Consider the following 26,244-nt stretch of genomic DNA (forward strand, 5'->3'; position numbering starts at 1 on the left):
ATCTTATTTTTATAAAAAAATAAGCGTATCACGCTGAGATAGATCTATCTTGATGGCGGATTATTGTAGAAATTATATACCTATAGTTTTACAAATGTTATTATGACGATATTATTTTTATAAGTTATCGAGCAGATTATTGTTGACATATATTTTTAATAGATATAAATAATTTAAATTAAGTGTTCACCAAAGCGTTTATTACGAAAATGTGGTCAAAAAGTGCTATACTATTTTTGGATGAAAAGGGAAAGTAGTTTAATTATATTTGGGCGAACAGGATCTTGCCCGGCTATCCATACTTATTTAATCAATATAAATACATACTAATACAAAAAATAAAAATATTTGTTAAATATTTAAAATACCTACCTAAATAATCAACGAATAATAAGACCATTTGTTTCATATCAAAAATAAAAAAAACTTTATTAATCATACATACATAATCATTAACTTAAAATAAAAATAAATGATAGTTTAAAACTGTTAACATACAAAATAGCCAAATCGGAGAAATAAATAATTATTTTACTACTACTCATATAACAAGTATTATAGGTTGAGGTGTATATAAATACCATTGTAAATTTATTTTTCTAAATATTTGTTTTTGTGCTTTAATTAATATACTAACAATATAATTTACTTAAATAAAAATTTCAAAGTATCTTATAGGCGAATTCCTTGGTTGCGAGAACGTACAAAGTTTAGAAGTTCATCACTGTCTTCGCATACAAATGGTTTTAAATGGTGACATGCAACATCGTGCCACTTCACTCCGTCTTGGTAAAAGTTATTCAATACTGCTAAACATGATTCATCATTACCCTAAAAAATGTATTCAGTCATTAGTTATCATCAATAAATATGAAATGCATTTATTTCTAAAAAATAACCATCAAATTAAGTATAGGTATAAAAGTATTAATGTATTAAAATATTATTTAATATTAATTATTGTTAATTTTGAATTATTTGTAGATAAGAAACAGATTTCCCTTATTCTCTATTTCTAATCTAAGAGTTTAATCGTATAATTTTACATGAAAAAATTGTCCACGTAAAAATAACCATTGTAAAATGAAAACTGATTATTCACTGAGTTACGCATTTTTATTTAATGCATTTTATGTAAAATTCTGTTTATTAATCTAATAAAAAGTAATTATCCGTTGAAAATTGAAAAAAAAAATTGATAATCCACAAATCCACAAACTACATGGCTCGCACTATTTCTCGTATTATACTCGTCGTACATTAAGAACATCAGTCGCGCATCTAAAATAACTAACTTCTTCCGCCGCACCGCTCGCTTGGCAGTCAGAAGTTCGAAATACCAATCAGAAATCGACTGCGCGTAACGAACGCAAAATCGGCCGCTATCCGATTATGCTTTTAACGTGCGGCGAATATAGGATTAATAACAAATGCATAATATTATTTAAAAATTTTACGTAAGATTAACCTAACTGTTGTATGACTTATTGACAATGTTTTTTTTATGTGTAATATTTATTCATTTTCAATTCAAATTATAGCTTAATAGTTAATATATAAATGTCCACGAAAAACATGTTACATACTTGTGGTGCTTCCCTGTTGTCAGGTTGTGCTTGTCCAAATCCTCCTGTATGACTCCAGTCACCGGAGTTACGTTGAGTAGTTGGGCCAATTTTTGCACCAGAACCAGACCAAAACCAACCGTTTACATTAGCAGGTACTAAATCAGGACGATCACATCCATTAAAGTTACATTTTCGTCCTGATGTCCAAATGTATCTTATATTTCCTTTAAAATTAATTTTTATTTAAGCATTTTTAAGTTTTTAAAATATTTTATGGTTTACCTCTAGATATTCTTTGCTTAACGAATTCGTTCTCTTGTGGTGTTTCTAAACTTACTGCATCCATACAATGTCTTCGACAAATGTTTCTAGCATCAAGCCAATCTACTTCTAAACTTTTAGTGGGGGCATGTTCCCAACTGAAAAAGTAGGAATGCGTAACACCACGGGCATCTCGATATGAAGCGTGACGAATTCCTAAAAAAAATAAAATATTCCAGTTCTATTAATATTGTACAATGTATAATTTAAACACATATGCATTATCAGTCATATATTATTATAATAAATAACTAAATTCAAGATCAATATATAAAATATGTTTATATTTAGGTTGAAAAAATTAATGTACTCGTAACAACGATATTGAAAGGTATATGATATAATAGAAAACAATGTGAGTTAATCACTAGTGCATCAGATATTCTATTATTATTTAATAGAGTCCGCATTTGAATGCAGAATGCATTATTTTTCGGGAAGTCCTTAGCAATGCTTATAAAATACAAAATCTGTTTCATAAATTAGATAATTGAAAATGTGAACTTTTATTTTGCATTTTCAATTTTTAATGCACATTTATATATTATACGAGTAAAGATTCAATTTGATAATTAAAATAACAATTATTATTAAAATGTTGATATGTTTAAAAGGTTTTTATCTATCTACAATGCAATTAACGGATGCAGGGATTCCGATATTTAAACAAACGTAGAGCTTAATATAAATGTAATTAAGTATACATTTTAAAAAGCTTAAAATGAGTAATTCACTTTTAAAATGGTTTTTAACTTGTCAACATTCAAAATCATTACAGACGCATCAATAAAAAAATTTCAGACTTTTTGTAATAAAATTAGCTATGAATAAATAAATAAAAAATGCAAAAAGGGTTATTAAAAAAAAAAACATATTTTCAGTTTGAATAATTTCATAAATCGAATCAATAAATCAAAATCCAGACCCTACTAATTAGTATGATATATTAGTATATAACATATATCTACACAGTGAATTAGTATTAAGTACTTACCATATTAAAGAATAATAATAAACATTAGAAAATTCGTGTAGTATACGCATACTACTGCTACTTTATTGCTGTATACTATAATGGTATCTACCGTTAAATTGTTACCTACCAGAAAACATGACACACCTGTCATGTTATATTTATATTTAATTTTACTATTGGAAAGTATTTGTGATTTCAATCATTAAAAAAACAATACTAATGATCATACAATTCTATGATACCAATTATGATAACTGGTAAATATCCAGTATCCACCAAAACAACGATAATTTACTTTTTCTGAAATGACGTAAAAATAAAACAATATGATAAATAACATCATACATAATATTTTAAAGTATTTGACAATGATGATCATTAAAAATACATTAAGTTACTAAGTTTTAATTTAATAAATTATAATAAATTATGTAAGTAAAATACATAGTTTTTGGTAGATAACATGTAATAACACGAATATCGACAAAGGTTTATATTATGAACAAATAGCATTCATATAATCATATTTTATTTGTGCCTATCCTTGTTGAATTTATTTTTATAATAAAAATGCAATGTACAAACTTACTACTGGAACAACTTCGTGGATCTGGCAATGCTAATCTCCTCTGCGCTACAACAATTGTCAATCCAAAAACAAATAAGAATATTTGTCTTATCATTTTGAGCTGTAAAATAACAAAAGTAAAATTTAATATGCAATAAAATTGTATAACTATGTATGTATAAATGATAGAAGGTAATAAAATATAGTTTATTTTAAAGAAGGTCGTATATTGTGAAGTATATATCTTAACAATGTTAAGTACCTACGTTTTTAGTATAGCACCGATTTCTTCAGCATTATTTTTTTTTTTTAATTTTAAATTGCAAACAATTGGCAGGTCTACAGATAGTTTAATATTTATTAGAGTTTTTATTTTTGAAAATATTTTATTTTTTTTATTTTTAACTAACCATTGATCAAACTTAAAATATTTGCTAAAAACTATTTTACTGTGACTACTTCAATACAACTTTAAAAACCTTGTTTGTTAATAATTGTTGCTTCATAGTTTTAGTTAGTTTAATACTAACTGTATAAATTGGCACACTACATTGAAATATTAAAATACTCATATCTGTATTGTCGTATAAGGAAAGTAATGTACACAATGTTAATTTATTACTTAGGCGTATAGATAATATGGTAAACAGCTTTCAAGTCTATCAGTTGCCCAATCACAAAAATTTCACCGAGTGTTGCATTTATAATATCATCAAATTAGGAATGTACTTTTCTTTTTATTTATTTGCCCAATTAGTAACTACTAAATATTAATTAAAACCAATTAAATGTTTAAGGCTCAATACTTCTTATAGTATCATTATACAGTGAACTACGACTTTTATTATGTATAAAATATAATACCTACTCGTATATATAAGCGTTTTAAAATAAAGTAATTACAACACAATTCTTACTCATCCATACGCACGTGACCTATTGAAAACCATAGGCTGTTTAATGTTTCACGTAGTTTTAGAATATTATATAAATATATATATAATAACTATATTAATTAATTTGATAATCGTCTATCACATAGGTAATACTTTTTAATTTTTTTAAATTAAATATAATATGGTTTTTTCTTTGTAACGGTAGGTGATGCCTATTTAATATGGAAATATACGCTTATTAAATATAAAAATTCTTAGAGAAATTTTAACGTTTGGTAATCGGTATATCATTATACTATACCTATATACCGTCGGAACGTCCATATGGTAGTAAATAGTAATAATAGCTTTCTTCGTGGTGAAGGGCACGTACCCACGACATAGTTCATGCATGAAATATGTATTATGTATATGTGCACATTACAGTTATATTCAATGTATTATGATGATTATTGGAATCATACACTATATTTTCGTACTGTGTTTCTTGTCAGTAGGAATCTAATAATAATTAACGATATATCGTATAATTTTCTGATTATAATGATTAACTAGTGCCAAATTTTGTAAATGATTTTAAATAACACAGAGTTATTCGAATTAAAAAAAAATAATTATAATAACTTAATACTAAAGATTCAAGCCGATTATCGTATATTTATGTCTGAAAAGGTTATTTTTCTAAGTAATATACAACGCTTAGAATAATTAAAATATTGGAATACCTAATTATAATACATTAACGCACTTTCCAACAGTTTCAATATTAAAACTCTTAAAAGTTTGAATCGATTCTAAATTTACTAATACATAATATTATTTCGCTTATTAGAAATAATTATGTCGAAATATAATTGTTACAATTAAGCATGTTTACTCAAAATTTTTTTTGAGTAGTAAAAAGTTTCAAAGAAGTTAATATATCGTTTATGTATATTATTCTATTGAAATCAAAGTTTATAAATACTCAAGTCAAGTTATTACTTTTAATTTCGGAGGTATATTTTATTTGTTTATAGAAGTATTTGTGTAAGCAAGGCTGTCGACTACAAATCATACGAGTTTACCCTTATAAGAACTTAAGTAGGTACCTAAGTACTTTATCTGCGATAATTTATGATTATACTCTTAAATTTATATACACTATCAATCTTGTACTGAAGTTAGTTGAACGAGACGATGAGTGTCTTCTTTGCCTACTTCTAAACACGCTGGTTGTCCCTACATGATTAGTCTACATGTTGTCGTGAATATAGTGGGAAAATCCAAATCGTGTTAAACAACAGTTTCAAAAATATAAGATAATATAATTATCATTTACGCCTATTCTAAGTTTAAAGATACTTTTTATGCTTACGAATATTAATGTATTTAGTTACTACATAATAGCTATACATACTACTAACATTTATATATATATGTATAAGTTATTATATAGCTCGCAACTATATTTATGAATTTTCAACATATAAATGAGTTTTAACATTACTGTAATCAAATAGGGAAAGATGACTAAATTAGAAAAATTATTTGTAGTCTTATGCATAACAAATGTGGTAAAATTTCAAAATCTCAGGCTCTTGTTGCCTTAGCTAAGTTTAGAAATATAGTATAATAAAGATAAAAAATTACATAATTACATTTTCATGAGAATAGTCTATTATCAAATGTAGTTATAACATAACTGCATAACTTTTTTACACAACTATTTCGTACATAATTATATGGTATCTTTCCTAAACTACTAATAAGTTTAATAAATTAGGTAATATAAAACTTTTTATCAATTTCTTATTAATCACCAATAGTTAAACATTATCTATTTCAATACTGGGTTATTAAAACATGTTTGAATAATGATTAGTTGCATACATAAGTAAGTTGTTATACAAAAATCAATTTAATTTAAAAGAAATTGAATTTAAATTAATTTAGCGGTAAATGGTAATACATTTTTATTCTGATGTTAACAATATCTTAATTTAAATAGTAAAGAATAGTGGTGTATACATTTCGGACGTCTGTATATAATTTCAACCGAATCTTTAAAATATATTAATATGTATTTTGTGATTTATTATACAAACTAATAATGTTTGATTAACTTTAAAATCGAAAGAAAAATACAAAAGTTTTTTACTAAGAAACCTATAGGGTTCCTATAATGTTTGTTAATTGTCAATATATTAATAATTTGTACACATAGTGTATATATAGGTGGTAATGAAATGTAGCTAGACAGTAATTTTCTAGCCTTCATATTTATAAATCAAAATATGTGTACATACTTTATTTAATACAAATTTATATAAAGAATTCAATTATAATTAACAATTTATAGTATATACATTTTTTAACTCTGGAAGATTGAAATACCTAATTTTGTTTTTGAAAATAATTTAATAATTTATATAATTTATATCAGGTATTATAAAAGTAGTCTGATTATAAAACTATATAATTTATTTAAACTTGTTATAATTGATTAAGAATAATTTAAGATAAACTCATGTTCACTGCTAAATTATTTTATTCAACCTGTATTAAATAAAAAAATAAATATTTCACTTATAGCTATAACATGCTCTTTATTATTATTATTATTTACTTCGTGTTAAACGGCATTTACAGAGTTATAATACAAGTTTGAGTACAATACAAAAAAAGAAAAAATATATTTTCGTTCGAATCATTTAAAAAACTTTAAAACCGAAAAAAATCATTTAATTTATTTTAATATAATATATTTCATATATTTTCTTTTTAATTTTTAAATTAATTTAACATCATAAATATTTTAATTTTTACTTGGTATTTTCTTGCACGTTAGCAATTATGTTGTGATTTAGTCATTAAAAAATAAAATAATTGTAAAGTTATACAAATTTAAAATTGAAAAATAAAATAATAAAAAAATTACTCTTGATCACTTTAGGCATGGTGACTACGAAATATTACAATTAGGAAGGTATAAAAGGTAATTCAAGCAGTTTAAGATAAATTATCTTAATTCATTAACACTAAATATAGGTAATAATTATATTCTACAGATAACTTATTTTTTAATTAATGGTTTTTAATTCAAATTTGTATTATTATATTAATTATATATACCTAATAAATAAAAATATTTAATATGTTATTTATATATATCTAATAAATAAACATATATATTATATATATTTTTATGTATACATAACTAAAAACTTTACTCATTCTCTTTTACCTTTAAATGAACGTAACAGTAAAAATTAGTAACGAATTTAACCTGTCTTTTACAAAAATAGTATTCAGTTAACTAGTCAAATTTTTTCTTCACTGTGTATAATTTATATTCGAAAATAATACGAACAACTTTAAGACCGAGAGCTATTAATTTTCCAAAATAAAGTCAATAGATGTATCCGACATGCACACTTACATGACATCAAAATATCATTTCAGCGAACGGTTTAATTGTCATTGTAAATACATTATATTATTATGACCATCATCGTGGAAATAATATTACCGCAACATTAAAAAAATTTAAGGCCTGAAAATGTGTAAGCACCAATGTATTATTAAGCACAAGTATTATTAATAATTAATTAATCATCCTAAAAATTGTCGTGACTTATAAAACTATAAACCTATTTTTTTATTATTTTGTTTTCAAAAATCACCATCACAACAAATCTCCCCTTCCGGCTTCCATGGACATTTGCCTCTTTCTCATTCAATTAAATTATCACGACACTAATTGTTAATATTCATTTATACAACCATTATTATTAAAATTTTTCCATCACCTAAACATTTTCATATGTTTTAATTTTGACCAATATTTACAAATATTTTCTTTTCGGTATAGTAGATAATATGGCAAATAATTTTAATGGTACATACTTAATACTTATAGTGTAAAACAGGCTAAAAATATATTAAATAATACTTAATAAATTACTTATATTAATGCTAATAAAATTATGATTTGTAATTTCACCACCATTAGATTAATATAGGTACTCACGTTTTCGTCAGTAAAATATTTATGATTTATAACACTTAACATTTCGATTGTGTGATTCGTGAGAATTAGGGCAATAAACGCATGACATGATAATAATTGTTAAACAGATTTAAATTATGTATTTTTTAAATTAAAAAAATCATTAAAAATGTTTCATAATTTTAATTTTACTGCAATGGTTCAAAAAAATTAGACGAGTAATTTTCAAATGAAATCTAATTCTTTAATTTCAAAAATTTAACTTGTAATCTGTGTATATTGTACATGAATATATGTATATACATGTATATATATTATTATTATTTATAGCGAAAAATTACTAAATAAATTAAAGGTCACTATAAGGTTACTACGAAGAATGTTGTAACTGTATAAAAAAAAACTTATCGCCAATAGCAAAACCTACGTTATTTTCCCTTAAGAAAACTCATAGGTAGTTATTTTTTTTATTCCGTCGAGCCCATTAGAAAGTTATTTTATCATTCAATGCATGGTAGTAAATATTCAACTGTATACTTTGTGTATATTTATGAACATATATTTTCTCTTGTAAAGTATCATTATGATTCATTTATAAGAGAAACGTATATTGCCTGTGTTAAAGTATGTAGGTACCTATATCCTAATCAACGTCAAATATCGAAAAGAGAAATCAAAGACAAATCATCTTTTGGGGCCATTATAGCCTAAAGGTAGGTACTGTATTTATTGTTATTACACGAAACTAGAAAAGTTTTCATGATCAAGTCCAAGAATACGTTATTAAAACGAATAAACATTAATTATAACTCGATAATCTTGTATAACCTAATATTCTGTTTGTAGCACACCACAGGTACGACTCATGCAAACAGCAAATACCTGCACATCACACGCTCTTTAACCGGTTACATTCCAAATTAATAGTTTCTGTGTCAGTAAGACAAACACCGTTAGGAGTTCATGTGTATGTTAGTCTATATTTTATTTTACTTCTTACAACTTGAAGAACGCTTAAATTCGTAGTACGTACGAGTACAACGAGATCTTAAACGTTTTACGGGGAAGTAATATATATATATTTAGATTCTTAACATTTTACATTTTTCTCAGAGTAGATAATATAGATAATATTATAGATAAATATATTGTAAAAGAGCCACGTTATTATTAATTACTGATTTTTTTTTTTTTTAATTGTTCATTACCATACTTATAGTTTTTTATTAAATTCTGCCCTAGCTAACACATATACAACTAGATTTAACGAGTTTTCAAACATTCTTTATTGTTGTTTGACATAATTTATAAAATATTATGTTATTGTAGCTATTAATGTGTTAAAAATATTTTTTAGCATTTCAATATTTCACTCTTAATTAAACAATTAAACTATTAACTATTGTCAATAATCATGATAGATATTAACGACTTTCTGTTGGCATTTTGAGGAGGTAAAACAACTTCATAAAATAAATTCACAATTATGCTTATGATAGTAACAAAATACCAACAAGTGAGGTGTATTAAATAATAAAACCGATAAAATTAAATGTATACTATAAAAAAAATAAATAAATAAGCTTCATAAAATATTATTTTTTAAAAGAATTTATGAAAAAAAAAACAATCATTTTGCATTAAAATATCATTAATATACATTGATAGAGAGGTTAAATCCATATATCCCCTTCCAAAAATAAAAAAATACCTATACAAATGCAATAAAAACTCTAAAAAAAGTTTTATTATACCTACTTTTATATGGACTAACGTCTAAAATATTGCGCTTTAAACATTAATGTCTTGAATTCAATGTGTATCTCACTATTCTCGCTTATTTGAAATTCTTTGATATGTAAAATAACTAAATGTAAAAGCCCACACTTAAAACCATTAACCAAACATTAGTAAATATTTATTAGGTATTAATTAGTATCAATTGATTAAAAAAAATGTAATAATTTGTAAGTGATATAATATTATAGAATATTAACATTATTTAATTTAACTTTATTAATAAATAATGAAATTGCACAATTACGCAGTGTAAATGTGTAATGCCTATTTAATGCAGTGTCGTTTTAATTTATGCACTTCAAATCTTTAAGTAACTATTCAGTTAACTATAAATAAATAATAAATAACGTGGTGTAATTAATAAATAAATAAAATGCATGTGTACCCATATAAAAATAAAATATATATATACTTTTATGGTTCTATGAACAATATTGTAAATCATTATAAAATAATAGTAATTATTAAAATGTATGGACTTATAGTGCCTATTGAATTGCATTAAAATTTTGTAAGCTATTCAAATATAATATTTAGGTAATATTTATTATTTATTATAGTATAATTCTTCAATAAAAATTTGTAAAGTAAAAAAAAAAAAAATATAAGTAATAAGTAATAATGTTTATAGCCTACACCTAGGTATATTAAATTTGTTCTAAAACGTAAGAAAAAAAGAGTTCTTAGTTGAAATAAACTGAAACAGTATAATATAATATTATTAAATTAACTAAAAATGTATTCAGTTTCTTAGATGAAATAATATCATTTTATCGGAACAATTTATACAGAACGCATTTCTAATCGGTGGAAGTACGAAAAATATATCATTAGGACCACTGAAGAGAAATGCACTTGTGTGACCAATTGATCTCTCCGTTTAATAACCGTTTCGGTGAAAACTGCTACAAATCTACAAAAAAAAACTCAAAGAAAATTATTAACCAATTTGAGGTTCTTAGAATAACATCGTTATCATTAAAATGGTAATTATTTTAATTAATCCATGTATGTGTACGTTTAGAAAATTAAATTCGATAGACAGCATAACTATTGTATTACTTAAATTAAAGACTTTAAAAAAAAAAACCTTACAAGAAGATATGGAAATTTGTAATTATGATTATCACAATGTAAAAAAGGTTAGATATCAAATTGACAATCATAAATTTAATATAATCTAAATTCTAAACTATACATGGTATCACATTTACGTATGTGGGTATACTTTAAATTATATGAACGGCGTCAAAAAAGTTTTTAAATGCAATTACATACGTTCAATAGTAATTGTGTGGTTATAAAAAAATATAAAAGCTTTGTGCTTAATGATAATTAAATTAATTTATGGCAAATCATATTATAGAACGTAACTGATTTTTTTAAAGTATATTTTGATAAAAACCTGTACAATAATTAAATTATCACATTTTAGACAAAGGTTTAAACGGAATGAGAAAGCTATATATCTATATATTAAATATAGATAACAAAATATCTCATTGAAGTATTTGAATTTACATACCTATTTTTGATACAATATCGTTTGAAAAGTTAAATGAAATGAAACAAAATATACCTTTATAACCGCAAAACCATATTTAGACATGAAAAACGGAGCATTTGTCGTGGACCCATTCGCAAGAGATGCTATTATGCCCCACCGATAACGGTTAAACAAAATAAGAAATGTATCGGCCTACATTAACCGTAATTTGGGCTTTCCTCGCTACGGCATGACGTGTTTAATTATTGTCACACAGAACACCGAAACACCGACCACAATCATTGTCGTAGTGTCATCATTTGTCATCTTTAATGATAATTTATTTGTAATTAATTAAATTAAAATGTCAAAATAAATACTTAAGTGGCGGTTTTAAGAAGAGAGTAATGAGTGAGGAGTGGGTCAATCCCTTGTGAATGTGTAAATACCAAGTAACTATAATAATATGATAGTCATCACTTATCATATAGATAAATAAAAGTGTGAAACACTAGAATAAATAATAATTGTTTTAAATATTATATATAAACATAAGTATTAAGTGTATAGCACATAAAATTACTTCTCATATAATATGTATGTGTGTATTATATGCAATGTATTAAAATTATTTGAAAGAAACTTGCTAAGTGTGTAATACAAATAATCCTGACGTAAAATGTGCCATTCATAATATAAAATTGACTGATAAATATGAGGTACCTATATTTAACTGTTTGCTCAATAATAATATTAATAATATTGTATACATATTAATTTAATTATTATTTAAAGACTTTATTATAAAATATTGTTACCTTACGTGAAAATGAACCTTAAAAAAAAATTAATAATTTAATAATATTAACTATTGAATAATTCAATAACTACAGGTTTATAATTACGTACTTATACTATTACCAGGTATTACATTAATGCACATTATTCACAATTCCCATTTTCACTCATTTAAAAACTTTATCATATATAATTGGTACATTTGTTATGAATTTATCATTTAATAATTTTTTTGTAACATGAATATTTTTATTTTATTTTTTGAAATGTATTTTGAATGTGTATATTTAAAAAATATATATAAAGATCAATAGGCCCTGGGACCGTGTCCCGCTTAATCAGACTTGCCATTGAGTTACATCATTATGTAATAGTAACATATGTTGATTGCATGATATGATAGTATATTCTATTCTCACAAAAATTTTAAATAATTATCTCTACATATCTGGCGCCATATTTTCGTTACCTATTCCTGACGATTTTTTTTTATTCACCATCCAATTAATATTATCTGATAGGTACTTTTAATGTGTATTATGTAGACTCGTGATCATACTTATATTGGACGTGTCATTATAGTTTGTTTGAACAAAAATGTAATTTAAAAAAAAAAAAACTCAACACTTAATTTACTATTTTAATACCTAATCTACTTTTACTTTTTGAATGTATTACCTAATATAACTAACGCTATTGCAATTGTGTGAATATATATTTATAGTGCATTGTATACACTTTTATGAAGACTAATTTTATTATTCTATGAAAATGAGATTATTAAATGTACTTTTCATAGTTTCTTAATCTATTGGTACCTTTAAAGTATTACACAATGTACACATATATGTAAAAATAGTACTTTATAAATTTGATTATGAAAACTTTCTTCTTATACAATAATTAACAATTATTCATATTATCGTCAACTTCAAAGTACCTACTGTAGTAAATAATTATTTTTAGATTTCTTTTAGACTATAAATTAAACATTAGTTCCTGATTTTTTCAATAATATTATTATTTTTTTCCATTCCTTCGAAGGATTTAATAACTTTCTATACTTATTTAGATAAATCCTATATTTTAATTTATTTATCTAAATCTAGTAAATTAAAACAAAAACCGGTCGATGTTTGGTTGTATCTATTTTACTTTACTCATTTTGGTGTAGGACAATAATTATACATAAATATTATAAATTTAAATGCAATGATATATATAAATAAAGAATGATATGAACCATCGCAGAGTTCGGTTTAAATTATATTTGCTGGAATATTGAATCAATATTAATTAAAACCTTCTATTGTTATTAATGGGGCTGAGATTTAAATATACTAGAAAACCAAAAAATATGCACGTACTTATATTTAATTAAAACGATCAAAGCATGTATAAAAATTAAAAATTAAAAATATGTAAATAAGTTGAATTAAATGCAATTCTATATAACTCTGCAACAATAATTTATTAAATTAATAAACACAAACCTATACACACTTACAATTTTTACGAATACTATTATCGAAGTATAAATGTATAATACTACTAAATCAACAGTTTTAATGATGTAAATTGACAAATTGTTTTAATTTTTAGTTTTATGAATAAAATTTACAAAATATGTATAAAAAACGGAAATAAAAAAATAAAAATAAATATGAATTTACATATAAATCCCATTCCTAGTTATTAGGCACAATAAGAATAACTATATTCGACAATTATTACGTTCACTAAAATATTATAATACTATATAAATTATTATTTTTAACCATTGTATTTAAAATATGATGTTTTACTTTTAATTTCAGTCTTCTTACCTAAAAATTGAATCAAATATTAAAAATTTTAAATTATTTTAATTACCTATATATTATATAATATTATATATTTTTTTATTGACACTTTTATTTTTTTAAATTTATTTTTATTGAAGATAAAGATAAAATATTAACATGCTTATAAATAAACCATGCTGATATCTGAAATTTCATCTCATACATCTATAATTATACTTGAACTTATTTAAAAAAAAATGTTGATTGTTTTTTTTATTACTATTAATAATCTTAAAAATAATTAACCATCTATCATAAACATTAAACAATCTATAATTAAATAAAATAGTTTTCTTAATTTTATGATTTGACCATAAAAACTATTAGTTACTATTGTTCAATATGAATAAAATTAAAAATAAATATAATCAATAATTAAAATGTAATAATATAAATATTGTTTGCTATTATTTTTATTATTATTATTATTATTTTTTTTTTTTTTGATGAAGGGAAAAATAATTGTTTTTATTGATTATAAAACTAGAAGGAAAATTAATTGATTTTTTTAAAACAATGGAGGAAAATTGTCATACAATATGATAGTTTATAGTTTAATCTATTACTAAAAGTAAATTAAAATTATATGTAGACCTACAACTACTCTACACTAGTAACAATCAGGAGTATTATATAATTGGTTCTTCAAATAGTCTATATATTTGTTTTCGCAGTAAAAAGTTTCACTAAACAATGGAAAAATTGTTAAATTTATAGCAAGCCCATTTTGATTAGAACAATATTGTTACAAATTTAAAAATTGATTGCATTATCCTCTATTTCTATTAATATTTAATAATTTAATAATATTATTATAAATAATATTGTTAGAAGTGTAGGTAGGATTTTTTTGAAGGGTTTAATAAAAATTTTTCAAGAATTAATTGCTTTTCATATTTTAGTTCAACGATACCCAGATCACCAAAATCGGTATTCACATAATTTTATTTAAATTATATAATTATAAATAGTTTTAAAAGAATAATAGGAAAAGGAACAAGTAGTTAACAATTCTACTATACATTAATCAAATGTTGCTTGAGTCATTAAGTAAAGATGTATGTTTAGTAATGGATGTGTTAAATTTGAATTCAATAAGTACATCACTGCACACAAAAACAATTCTGAGCAGAGGCCTGTCAGCCAAAATATTACTAAATATTACTGACATTACTAATAATTGTAGTACTATAAAAATAATTTATTTTACTATTAATAATATGACAGGCAGAACAATTTTTTCCGACAAAAAGATGTATTTATTATATTATTAATTATATTAAGTAATAGGTGTAGATAATATTTTGTATCATAAATAAAAGTTTAACTTTTAAATAAATATCGACTTAAAAATGATAAAATAACTTAAAATTAATTTAAATATTTTGAAATGTCATCGTGTACCGTAAAATAAAATAATATATACAAAATTATTCAAATCCTATTCATATTATTTTTTTAATTACAATAATATAATTATAATCGTTAATCTATATTTTAATATACCGTCATAATTTTAACTAAAATGTATATAAAAAATATTATGCTTATATAGTTTTAGATTTTTCAGTTTTCAATAATAACTAGATACTAGGAACTTTAGGTACTAGAACTTTGTATTATATTTTCAAACTTTTTAGTCGAGCCCAAAAAAAAATCATTATCAGTAAAATGAAAATATTTATAAATAATTAAAAACAGGTTTTCGGTTTAAAAATAGAATATAGCAAACTAGGCATAAACTTAATATTAACACGTTCACTTTGTATAATTTTCATATGTACATACTACATATCCCGAATTATTTTTAATACTGCTGTTTAACGCTACTTTGCTGTATAGTAGATATCAATCGAGTTATTGTAATGAATGTGTTACATTATTCAAATTTAATTGTATAATTAAAAAAAATTGTGCCAACACATTTTTAATATTTTTATACTGTTATAACAACCACATATATGGGATTTTGTGATAAATTTTCAAAGTTGTTGATCGAGTAAAATTACTTTATCAAAAATAATTTATAAAAAACCAAATATTTCTCATGCCTCAAAAAGAGAAAATATATTTTGAAAATTATATTATGTATATTAAATGCTGATATATAAAAATTTAAGTTTAAATTTTTTTTTAGAAGTTGCATAAAAAAACAAAATTGATTTTTTCAAAAACTGGTATTACGTTTAAATTTCCATTTTTCCTAAAAATATTGTTTTTTATTATTATTTTATAATACGTTAGTCATGTCTATTATAATAGTTTATAACCTATTTAATGTATTTATTTTTTCTGTAATTTTGCAACCTACAATATGGAAAAATATTATAGCAATAAAAATATAATTTAAAGTACCAACATGGAATAATTATTGTTTTTTAATTAATATCTGCCTTTACCAAACTTCAATTTTTCAAAATTGTGTTACAGTTATTATTTCAATTAAATTTTTTTTAGGTGTTTGGCATATTTGAAGGTACTGTGATTAAATACTGACTATACCTAATTAGCATAAAATATCAATTATTATTAAAAAAAGGTATTAATTTAAAAAATACCAATTATTTGAATGAAAAATCAAACCAAGATATAAGATTTACAATATCTTTAGATATGTATAGATGTATTAGGTATGTAATGATTAATTATCACCTATTAAGATGTTTTAAATATTAGTGATTTCAAATTAAAGACCATGAATAAAAAGAACACCGCACAAGCTGTGTTATCTCCGTCCTACGAACGTACAACATAGCAAATTTATGTTCAACATTTTTAATAACATTTTTTTAATAGCTTTCCGCAGTCAAAATAAATCATTTTATTGAAGGTCATTGACCTGTATGCTATACGGCGTTACAGTGTACATATCATTATGTTATCGGTATTTTTTGCGTAAACCAGTTTAATATAAAAGACTGACATTTTAAATTTTTATAATACAATATATTAAAAATAAAATTTGCTTTAGAAGTTAACGAAATAAATAATTTAGAAAGTACCTATTTAAAATATTGGAAAAATTAACTGTACTGATATTTTATTTATTTAAAGTGGATGTATGAAAAATATTCAATATTAAATAATAATATATTACTTTTCCAAAATAAAGAAACAATAATTTTTTTATGAAGTTTATTTTAGTACTAATTTATAAAAATGGTTATTAAAAAAAAATGCAATTATTTGTAATTTTTTTTTTTTTAATGGAAATTTGTCTATAGGTAGATATTAGTAATGTTTAATATAAAACTAAAATGCAGATCATGAACATATTAGAAATATACAGTTAAAATCATTTGAGTATGAAGATATTTTAGAAAAATTAGATATTGTTAAATTTCTTTTAAATTACGATTATTTTACCTACATAATATTATATACTAAATTTTTTTTATTATTTTTGGGAAGCAATATAGCTTATACTAAAACAAACAATGAAATAACAAACTATAATGTTACCCATGGTTTGAAATTTCAGAACTTTATTATTATTTATCTAATTGATTTGTTCACGTAAAGTTTTGTAAAACAAATATTATAATTGGAACTTTTTGAAAATAAATTGATATGGGTATTAACATGTACCTAAATGAAAATTAAAATATTCATTGCTTGTGACAAACGTTTTACTAAAAATAGGATCTATATAAATTAAGAACTATTTGACTCAGTGTTATAAAAACATTATTTCGTATGACGTATTGAACCAAAAGTAGAAAAGTCATCTTATTAAAATAATTTATATATATATTTGGAAGTTTATCTTACCTGGATATACGAACAATAGTTATTTACGATAGGCGACTTCTACAAGAAGACCGTAAGAACAACACACTGCGATGTGGTATGATTTACAGGTACGACTAAACTGGTCTTCTGCATTCCAAGTGCGTTTATAGTCTCGTCCTACTTTTACTACGATATTCCAAATCCTCCACTTGTAACGGCTTTGCACTGTAACCTACATCAGAGATTCTCTTCCTGCAAGTAACTGTATTGTTTATTTTAGTAGTCCCCTTCTCTTTTCAATCGCAAAAATAAAATAATAAATAGATAGGTATAACGTATTATAAGTACTTATTTTGAACTTGTAAATTTTCTATTGATATGTTTTTTTTTATCGAGTGTATTAGTTACTGTAGATTTTTTATGGTTTAAAAATGTCTTAATTTATCACATTCATAAGTGTAATTAATATTTAATATACAACAAAACAATAGCATGGAAATTTCAATGCAAAATATAAATTGTTAAGTAATTTATTTTATTAAACTAGTTAACTTATTTTAATTGAAATAATAAACTTAAATTGTTTAATTTAAATATATACACTTATTAAAGAATAATACTCTACATTTTTGTTTTTAAAATTGAATGTATGTTTTAATATAAATAAGTAGGCATGTATATGCAACCATGTTTCACAAGTAATTAATATTTTTGAATTCATATTTAGAAACACGTATAAGAATAAGTGGGCAAATAGTTTCCATTCTGCTAAACGATAGGCGGTGAGTGGGTCACTGTGATAGATATATTAAATTTGAGTTCCATAATATTTTCTACGAAAAACGATTCTGAGCGGAGACGGTATATCAACCTATATCACCAAATATATTTTGTGATGTATAAAATAATAATGATTATCTATCGTTATATTCATAGCACAAAATAGAAATAGTTAATAATAATATCATAGTTCATATATGCAATTTAGTACAAACTTGATTTAAATCCATAAAATAAATTAGGCTTATATATTTTTTAGTTTCAATATCAAATAATCATGAGAAATTTTGTATTAAGTTTTCAAGTTTTAGCTATAAAATTGTATTTTTTATACATTTTCAACTGCAAAACAAATTTTAATTTTTTGTGATTTCGACAAATATTTTTAAGATTTGAACTTCAAATGCTTATAAAAATAAATTATGTTTATGTATTTTAAATATATTTACATAATACATATCTATTATAATAATTTATATGGGATTTTGTAATAAATTTTCAAGTTTTTTTATAGAGCAAAAAAAAAAATTATCGATGTAAAAAAAAAACTAAAAACAATTAAAAATTTAAAAAAGAAAAAGAAATATTTTGAAACTTTTGTGGTGTTTAGAAAATCATAATTTAAATATTTTGTGACAATTTCAAGTATTCAAGGTTATTTGTTTTTTAATTACAATAAAATATCAAAAATCGTTTATGAGGAGAAATAGCTACTCATAGAAAAAAAATTGATTATTTGGTAAAATTTATTTATTTTTTTAGTATAGTTTGGAAAACTAATAAAAAATTTATTAAATTTAGCAGATCTTAGATAAGAAAATAAAAATTTTTATGAACTTTTAACTATTAAATAGTTTGAATTTTAAAAATTTTACGAATTTTGTTGAAATTCTAAATTTAAACGCTTTTAAAGAAATACTGTGATCATAAATTTCACATATTTTTTTATTGGTAAATAAACAGCTTACAAGTAACCATGTATTACATTTTCAGTCATTTTTATTGAATAATAAACTTTTTTTTTTGATGTTATCAAAAAAAAAAAGCTAAAAAGTTATTTCAAATTTCAAAATCTTATAAAATTGTTCAAAAACGTTCAACATATTAAAAAAAATATACATTGTGTATAGAAAATGATTATTTAAGCATTTTGTGATAATTTCAATTACTTGCTGTTAATTTATTTACTTGTTACACCAAAAAAAAAAAAAACAATGTCGTTTTTATTAAAGACTGGATTCACGTAAGAAATCCCGTTTTTTCATTTTTTCGTTATTAAAAAAAAAATAATTTGAAATATTAACTTTGAAATTTTCAAAATACAAATTAAATTCAATTTTCTATCTTAAATCATATTCAAATTGAAAATTGAAGCATTTTTCCGACTGCTTATCGTGTAAAAATACACATACATGATTGTAAAATCAATACATTTATTGCTTTGGTCAAAACATAAAAATACAATATATATATAGCATCAGTATTATATACATATCAACTAAATATCAAATTAAATTTTATTACTTATTTTATATTTTCACTCGATCAATTAAATATTATATTCTGAACGGACCAATGAATGTATTGATTTTAGAATGATGTATGGGTATTTTTCTTTCTATCATTCATTTCCATTTAAGGTAGTAAAAATGTTTCGATTTTTAACTTTGTGCAGTATAATAGAAGTTGGAAATAATTGATATTTTTTTTTTTTTTTTTTTTTTTTTTTTGAGGGGGAGTTTTAAAGTATTAAATTCTCAATACTTTTCAAAATAAGAAAAAAAAGATAATTTTAACGCAAATTCAATATTTAAAAGAAACAATTGTTTTTTTTTTTTTTTTTTTTTTTGGTTTAACTCAAAAACAAATTACTTCAGATTATTACAATTTTTACTAATTATTAATATATTGACATTTTTTAACATACAGTAAACTTTCTAAATAATTTGATTTTTTTTTTTAAGCTGTTTATATGGTTATAGGATACTTTGTATGATCATATCAAAAAATTTAAAAACGCGGACAGTTTGTACTATTTTAAATAGTAATAAAATGTAAATGGCAGATAGTTTGTACTATTTCAAGTAGTAATAAAATGTAAATTCTGGACAATTAAAAAAGTATGTTTTACATAATTACTATTATTGTATTATATAATCTATAAATCGTCATTAATATCATAATTATTATTGTTACAGGAAATTAAAAAAATAAAAATTATGAGTGTAAATTTTAAAATATAAACTTAAAAGGTAAATGTGTGGCAAATTATCTCAAGTAATTGTTTATTATTTATAATTTTATTTTTGTATCGAGTACAGGCTTCATGCATTTTTTTACGCGCGTTTCTGTTTTTCGTTAATTTTTTCCAAATGGTTGTCACATTCGTCTAGTTGCAAAGATCGTAAAACTGTCCAAAATATTGGATTAACTGATCCAACCAATTTATTGAATAAACTATTCCATCTCTCGCTAAAATGATTTGTTCTTTGCGGTCTATTTATTGTTTGGTATCTGACATTCCATATTTGAAGATGAAATCTAGGCATACCATTCTTTCCGCTTACATTATGTATAATCAAAATATGAAATCAATGGAAGTAGATCTTGAGAAAATGTTGCATACAAATTAACTATTTCATTACGTATTTCTCTAACTGGTAAAAATGCTAATGATGTTATCATTTTATACTATTTTGAAATTTGTTCAAAAAAGTTTATTTTTACCGTACAAAGTGTCCGTAACTAAATTTCAACAAATTTATTTTTACAATAAAAAGTGTCCACGATATGTTATTAAACATTAGACAGTTCAAAGTGTCCGTTTACTAACTATAAGAGTGAACTAATAACAATTTATAAATACTTTGTATTTTTTCATAACTATTTAGCTTTTATTACTTACGTTTCGCGCAGCCGCAAACATACCATTTCTTGATAATATAGGCGTACTATTTTGTTCCTTTATCTATGAAATAATATACGCGAGTTATTCACCTTGATGATTACAATGAAAAATATAATAAATTTAAAGGTATAAAAAAAAAACCTTTCTATATTCATTATAGTAGCAATGAAATGTAATTTAACTTATTATTTATTTCAACGGTTACTAAAGTGAAGCTATTGCGTGATGTTCACGTTATCTGTTACCGGTTTACTACTTTAAATTATAATTATAAATAATCAACATCTATTTTCATATGTCAGAATTGTGCATTATCATTTATCACTACCATGGTTTCAAGTAGTTGCAATTATACATAATTGTACAACAATAATAAAATAATAAAATTAGTATAATTTTTAGTACGATCTCATTCCGCACCAACTTCGTACCTATAACAGATAATGAAATAAAAAAAAAATAATAATATTGTAGGTACACTAAAAATAATGTTTAACTACTTCAAACTTATTTTATTAATTCTTAATATTACATTATCTGATTATCTTATAGTTATTAAAACTATTGAAAAAAAAATAAAAATAGTTAAAAATGTTAAAATTGTAATAGTATTATAGCAGTCAACTGAATAAAAATTTTCACATACTCGGGAGTTTGATATTCATCCGGATAACATATGATGTTATTAAATTATTATTTTTTTAACAGATAAGATAAATTAAACATTTATTTTATTGTTTCCAGTGGTTTTAAGTGAAAATTTCGTTAAACACGAATAAACTCAAATGTTAACTTCTCTAACTTGGTCAGTTTTGTAAATAGAAAAAACTTTTTATACAAAAAACGTTTAAAAATATATAATCTATCTGAATATATACAAAAAAAATTAGTGTTTTACTAATTATATATCTATTACGACCATATTCAATAACGACATTAAGAATGCATTCGTTTCCACACCACCAATGAGGTAGAAGCATGGCGCGTTTTTTTTCATGGTTTTCCCGGTAGGCCTAGTCCCCATGTATAATAATAAATTATATCATAGTTTTCGAATAATCAAGACAAATTAATAATTATTACATTTTAATTATTATAAACTTCGCTCTCGTTTTCTTGAATTTCTTTTTAATTTTTTCCACATTTTAAGTTTGTCTTTTTCAGATACTCATAGGCTTTGTATAAGTTTTTAAATTTATGTAATGAAAAGAAAGGGTTTTGATCCTATAGTTGGTGTATATTAAATATTTATGTTTATAACGAGTTGTCATGCGATATTATATTTTTTTGGTTTATCCATGAGTTAAAATGTTTAACAAATTTTATAATATCTTAAAAATATACAAATTGTTTTTTAGTTAGGGATAATAAAAATTATTATTTTTATATCTAAGATTTAAAAACTTAATTCAAAATTCCTCATTTATTTTTTTACTTAATTTAAAAAAAACATTTTTCAAAAGCGTTTGAATTTCAAGTTTGTACACTTTTAAAATAACTTTTCTTAAAATGGTATATGATACTTGATTGTAGATATTTAAAATTTTCACTAAACACGAACATTTTAAGATTTTTTTTTAGTTGGAAATTTATAAAATAATCTATTTTAATAACTAAAGATTGACAATTTAAGACAAAATTTCTTATAAAAAGTTTATGTTGAAACTAAAGAACCCAAAAAATATATAACTACAATTTTTTTATAGACATTTAAAATCTAAATTTTGACAAAATTTACATATTTAAACAATACAATTAACAATGTTAATTATTTTTTTATGCTTCTACATTATTATTCACAGAGATTTTTTTATTTAAAATATTAAAAAAAAAAAAATTAATTTGTCATGTAAGTATAGGATTATTTTTTTTTTTTGTTAAATAGGTTGAAAAAGGTATAAAGAACTTTGTATAAAATTTTAAATTTTGAATACAAAAATAAAAATTTTCATAAATTTTTAACTACAAAATAATTTTAAAATTTTCGAGATTTCATAAATTTTATCGAAATTCTTAATTTAAACGCTTATGAATAAATACCATGACTATACATTTTTAAAATGTCTTAATTGGTAAATAAAAAATATTTATGAGAAATCTTGAAATACATTTTAACTATTTTTATCTAGTGTTAAATTTTTAACAACATTTACATATATATATAAAAATTTAAATGAAAATGTATATAAATAGCTTTAAAAAAAATTTAAAAATTGTATTTTTTATAGAAAGTTTTTATTTAAACATTTGGTGAAAGTATCTATAATTATTCGTTTTTTTAGATAAATAAAAAAAAAAACTAAATTAATTTTATCAAAAATTGATATTACGTTGAAATTGGCATTTTCCTTAATTTTTTTTGTCTTTTCCTAAATAAAAAAATAAATAATGGGAATTATTAATCTATATACTATGTGTTTACAAATTTAGGGAATATCGAATCTCGCAGTCGGATTAAATTGGAATAAATTTAATTTTTTTTACAAGCTAGTGGAATATAAATACACATTTGTAGATAAATTTCAAAATTTTTATCGTTTCGGTATGCGCATGTATAATAAAAATTTTTTTAATAGCAACACCTATATTGAACAACATATTTGGATAGGCCTACTTTTTTTAAGTAATTTTGATGCATTGTAAAAAAAAAAAAAAAAAAAACTAAAAAACCATAGACAATAAAATAAAAATTGAAAAAAAAAACGAAAATATAATTTTTCTATGAATAACCTTATATTATAAGAGTAAAAGTAGTTGGTAAAAATATTTTAAAAATTACGCCATAAATAGAAATTTATAGTATAAGCATTTGGTAAATATTAAAATATATCATATATAAACAAAACTAAATTAAACAATATTTATTCCGTCGAAAACTATTATTGTTTTTGTTTTTTTAAAAAATATTAATAATTTTCTATTTGTAACTTTTAAAAGTACCAATAACATCAAAATTTCTATCAAAAACCACCCTCAAAAGAGTTTTTAGACAAAATAACATATATAAAATTATAAAATCAATACACGTAATATATCTTTGCTAAGAATTTAATGTGAATATTAGATAAAATGTATTATTTTTATAATGGTTATTTAATAATTTAAGTTAATCTCAGGCACGTAATCAGAAAATTATTTCTATTGGTGGGGGGGAGGGGGGACATCTTTTTCTATAATTTGTTTATTTGTTTCCTATGAAAAACTTATAGAAGGCTTCTCTCTCCATACTCTCCCACCAATCTTAAGTTAGGATTACCCTATACCAAGAGACTAAATTATTTTAAAATATATGTTTAAAAATAAATGTTTTTATTACTAAATACTAGTTGCTGTTTGAATGCTGAACGAGCAACACGTATGTTTCTCGCTTCTAGTGCCATACATGTTTATTGTATTATTTCCAGTAATTTAATATCATCAAAATGATAACTATACAGATTTGAAATTGGTAAGTATTTGCATAGTATAATTAAATAGGCCATACCGTGCACTAACGTACTGGTGGTTCCCACCGGAGCGTGACGTGCACTACATAGAAATGCCAAACAGAAATGTAACATATGCAATATTGCATCAGGCTACAGTGGCGTAGTCAGGCGGGTTTTAACTTTTAAGTGTTATAAACTCCCATTGATTTTTTTTATCTATAAGTAAGATAAAGATTAAGAAAATTATAAAGAATATATCCTCTGCATCGTGGTTGCCTTCCATGCACCATGGTCCACGACTCACGAGTCACGACTAGTTACGAAACTTGATACTATATAGTTGCGTGTAAAATATTATATTGGGCTATTGATATTCAGTGTCGATGTTTATTTATTTGAATAAACGCCTGGTAGTCTCAAGTATAGATTTAATACACATAAAGAGATGTCATATTACAAAAATAGGCTTATTAAATAGAAAGAACTATACAGTTGTGGTACATGGGATAGAAAATAAACGTAACAAATAAAAAATTTGATTATTATTATCTAATTAAATATACTAATAATTTTAATAATGACGCTCTGACAGATTATTAAAAAAAGAAATCAAAATTTAATGCATTTCCCAATGTTCGTAATCTATTGAATAGATTATTTCGTTCATAAATAGTGAGACAGGTTTTAATATGGAATGTTGAACATGAGTATTATATTGCGGTATGTGGAACGAAATGTACTCAGAAATTGAAGGGTAAGAGGTAATATCATTAACTAATTTATACAAGAAGAATATATCTGATGTATTGTGACGAGCTAAAAAAAAGTTTAGTTTTAAATTAAATTAGCTCTTAAGTCAAGTGTCATCAATATTATTCGTTAATCTTTTTTACATCCAATAAAACGAATACATTTACCAAATATAGACAAATTAGTCAATAAATAACAATGTCAGTTATTACATTAAAAATAAAATCGAAGGTTCTTCTTGCATTGTATATTCATTCACTAGTTATTTAATTAGAAACGGCCTAGCCAAAATGTTAGAGACTACATAACTATTATGGTGTGATATCCACTTATGCTTCTAATTTTTGTTCTTCTATGTACCCAGGGGCGGAGTGGGAAAAAAATTCAGGCCAGGAAAA

The 26,244-nt window shown here is 23.0% G+C and overlaps 1 protein-coding gene across 1 annotated transcript; it reads right to left on the reverse strand.

The window, feature by feature from the left end:
• Positions 1 to 466: 466 nt before the first annotated feature.
• LOC112593881 lies at positions 467 to 18,128 on the reverse strand. The gene is made up of 5 exons (XM_025338466.1): positions 18,020 to 18,128; positions 3,455 to 3,554; positions 1,851 to 2,045; positions 1,587 to 1,792; positions 467 to 831 (listed from the first exon to the last, which is right to left on the reverse strand). Exons 2-5 carry the CDS (start codon positions 3,546 to 3,548, stop codon positions 673 to 675), a joined length of 654 nt encoding a protein of 217 aa, XP_025194251.1. The 5' UTR covers positions 3,549 to 3,554; positions 18,020 to 18,128; the 3' UTR covers positions 467 to 672.
• Between the last annotated feature and the right edge of the window lie 8,116 nt (positions 18,129 to 26,244).

This window comes from Melanaphis sacchari, unplaced genomic scaffold (genome assembly GCF_002803265.2).
Source record: "Melanaphis sacchari strain LSU unplaced genomic scaffold, SCAv2.0 Contig212_pilon_pilon, whole genome shotgun sequence".
Lineage (NCBI taxonomy): Eukaryota > Metazoa > Arthropoda > Insecta > Hemiptera > Aphididae > Melanaphis > Melanaphis sacchari.

What these genes read in the sequence shown, in the direction of transcription:
- LOC112593881 (XM_025338466.1), bottom strand. Translation starts at nt 3,548, where the DNA reads ATGATAAGACAAATATTCTTATTTGTTTTTGGATTGACAATTGTTGTA. An exon ending in TCCACGAAGTTGTTCCAGTA is followed by an intron (nt 2,046 to 3,454) that starts GTAAGTTTGTAC and finishes TATTTTTTTTAG; the next exon opens with GAATTCGTCACGCTTCATAT. An exon ending in TAAGCAAAGAATATCTAGAG is followed by an intron (nt 1,793 to 1,850) that starts GTAAACCATAAA and finishes TTAATTTTAAAG; the next exon opens with GAAATATAAGATACATTTGG.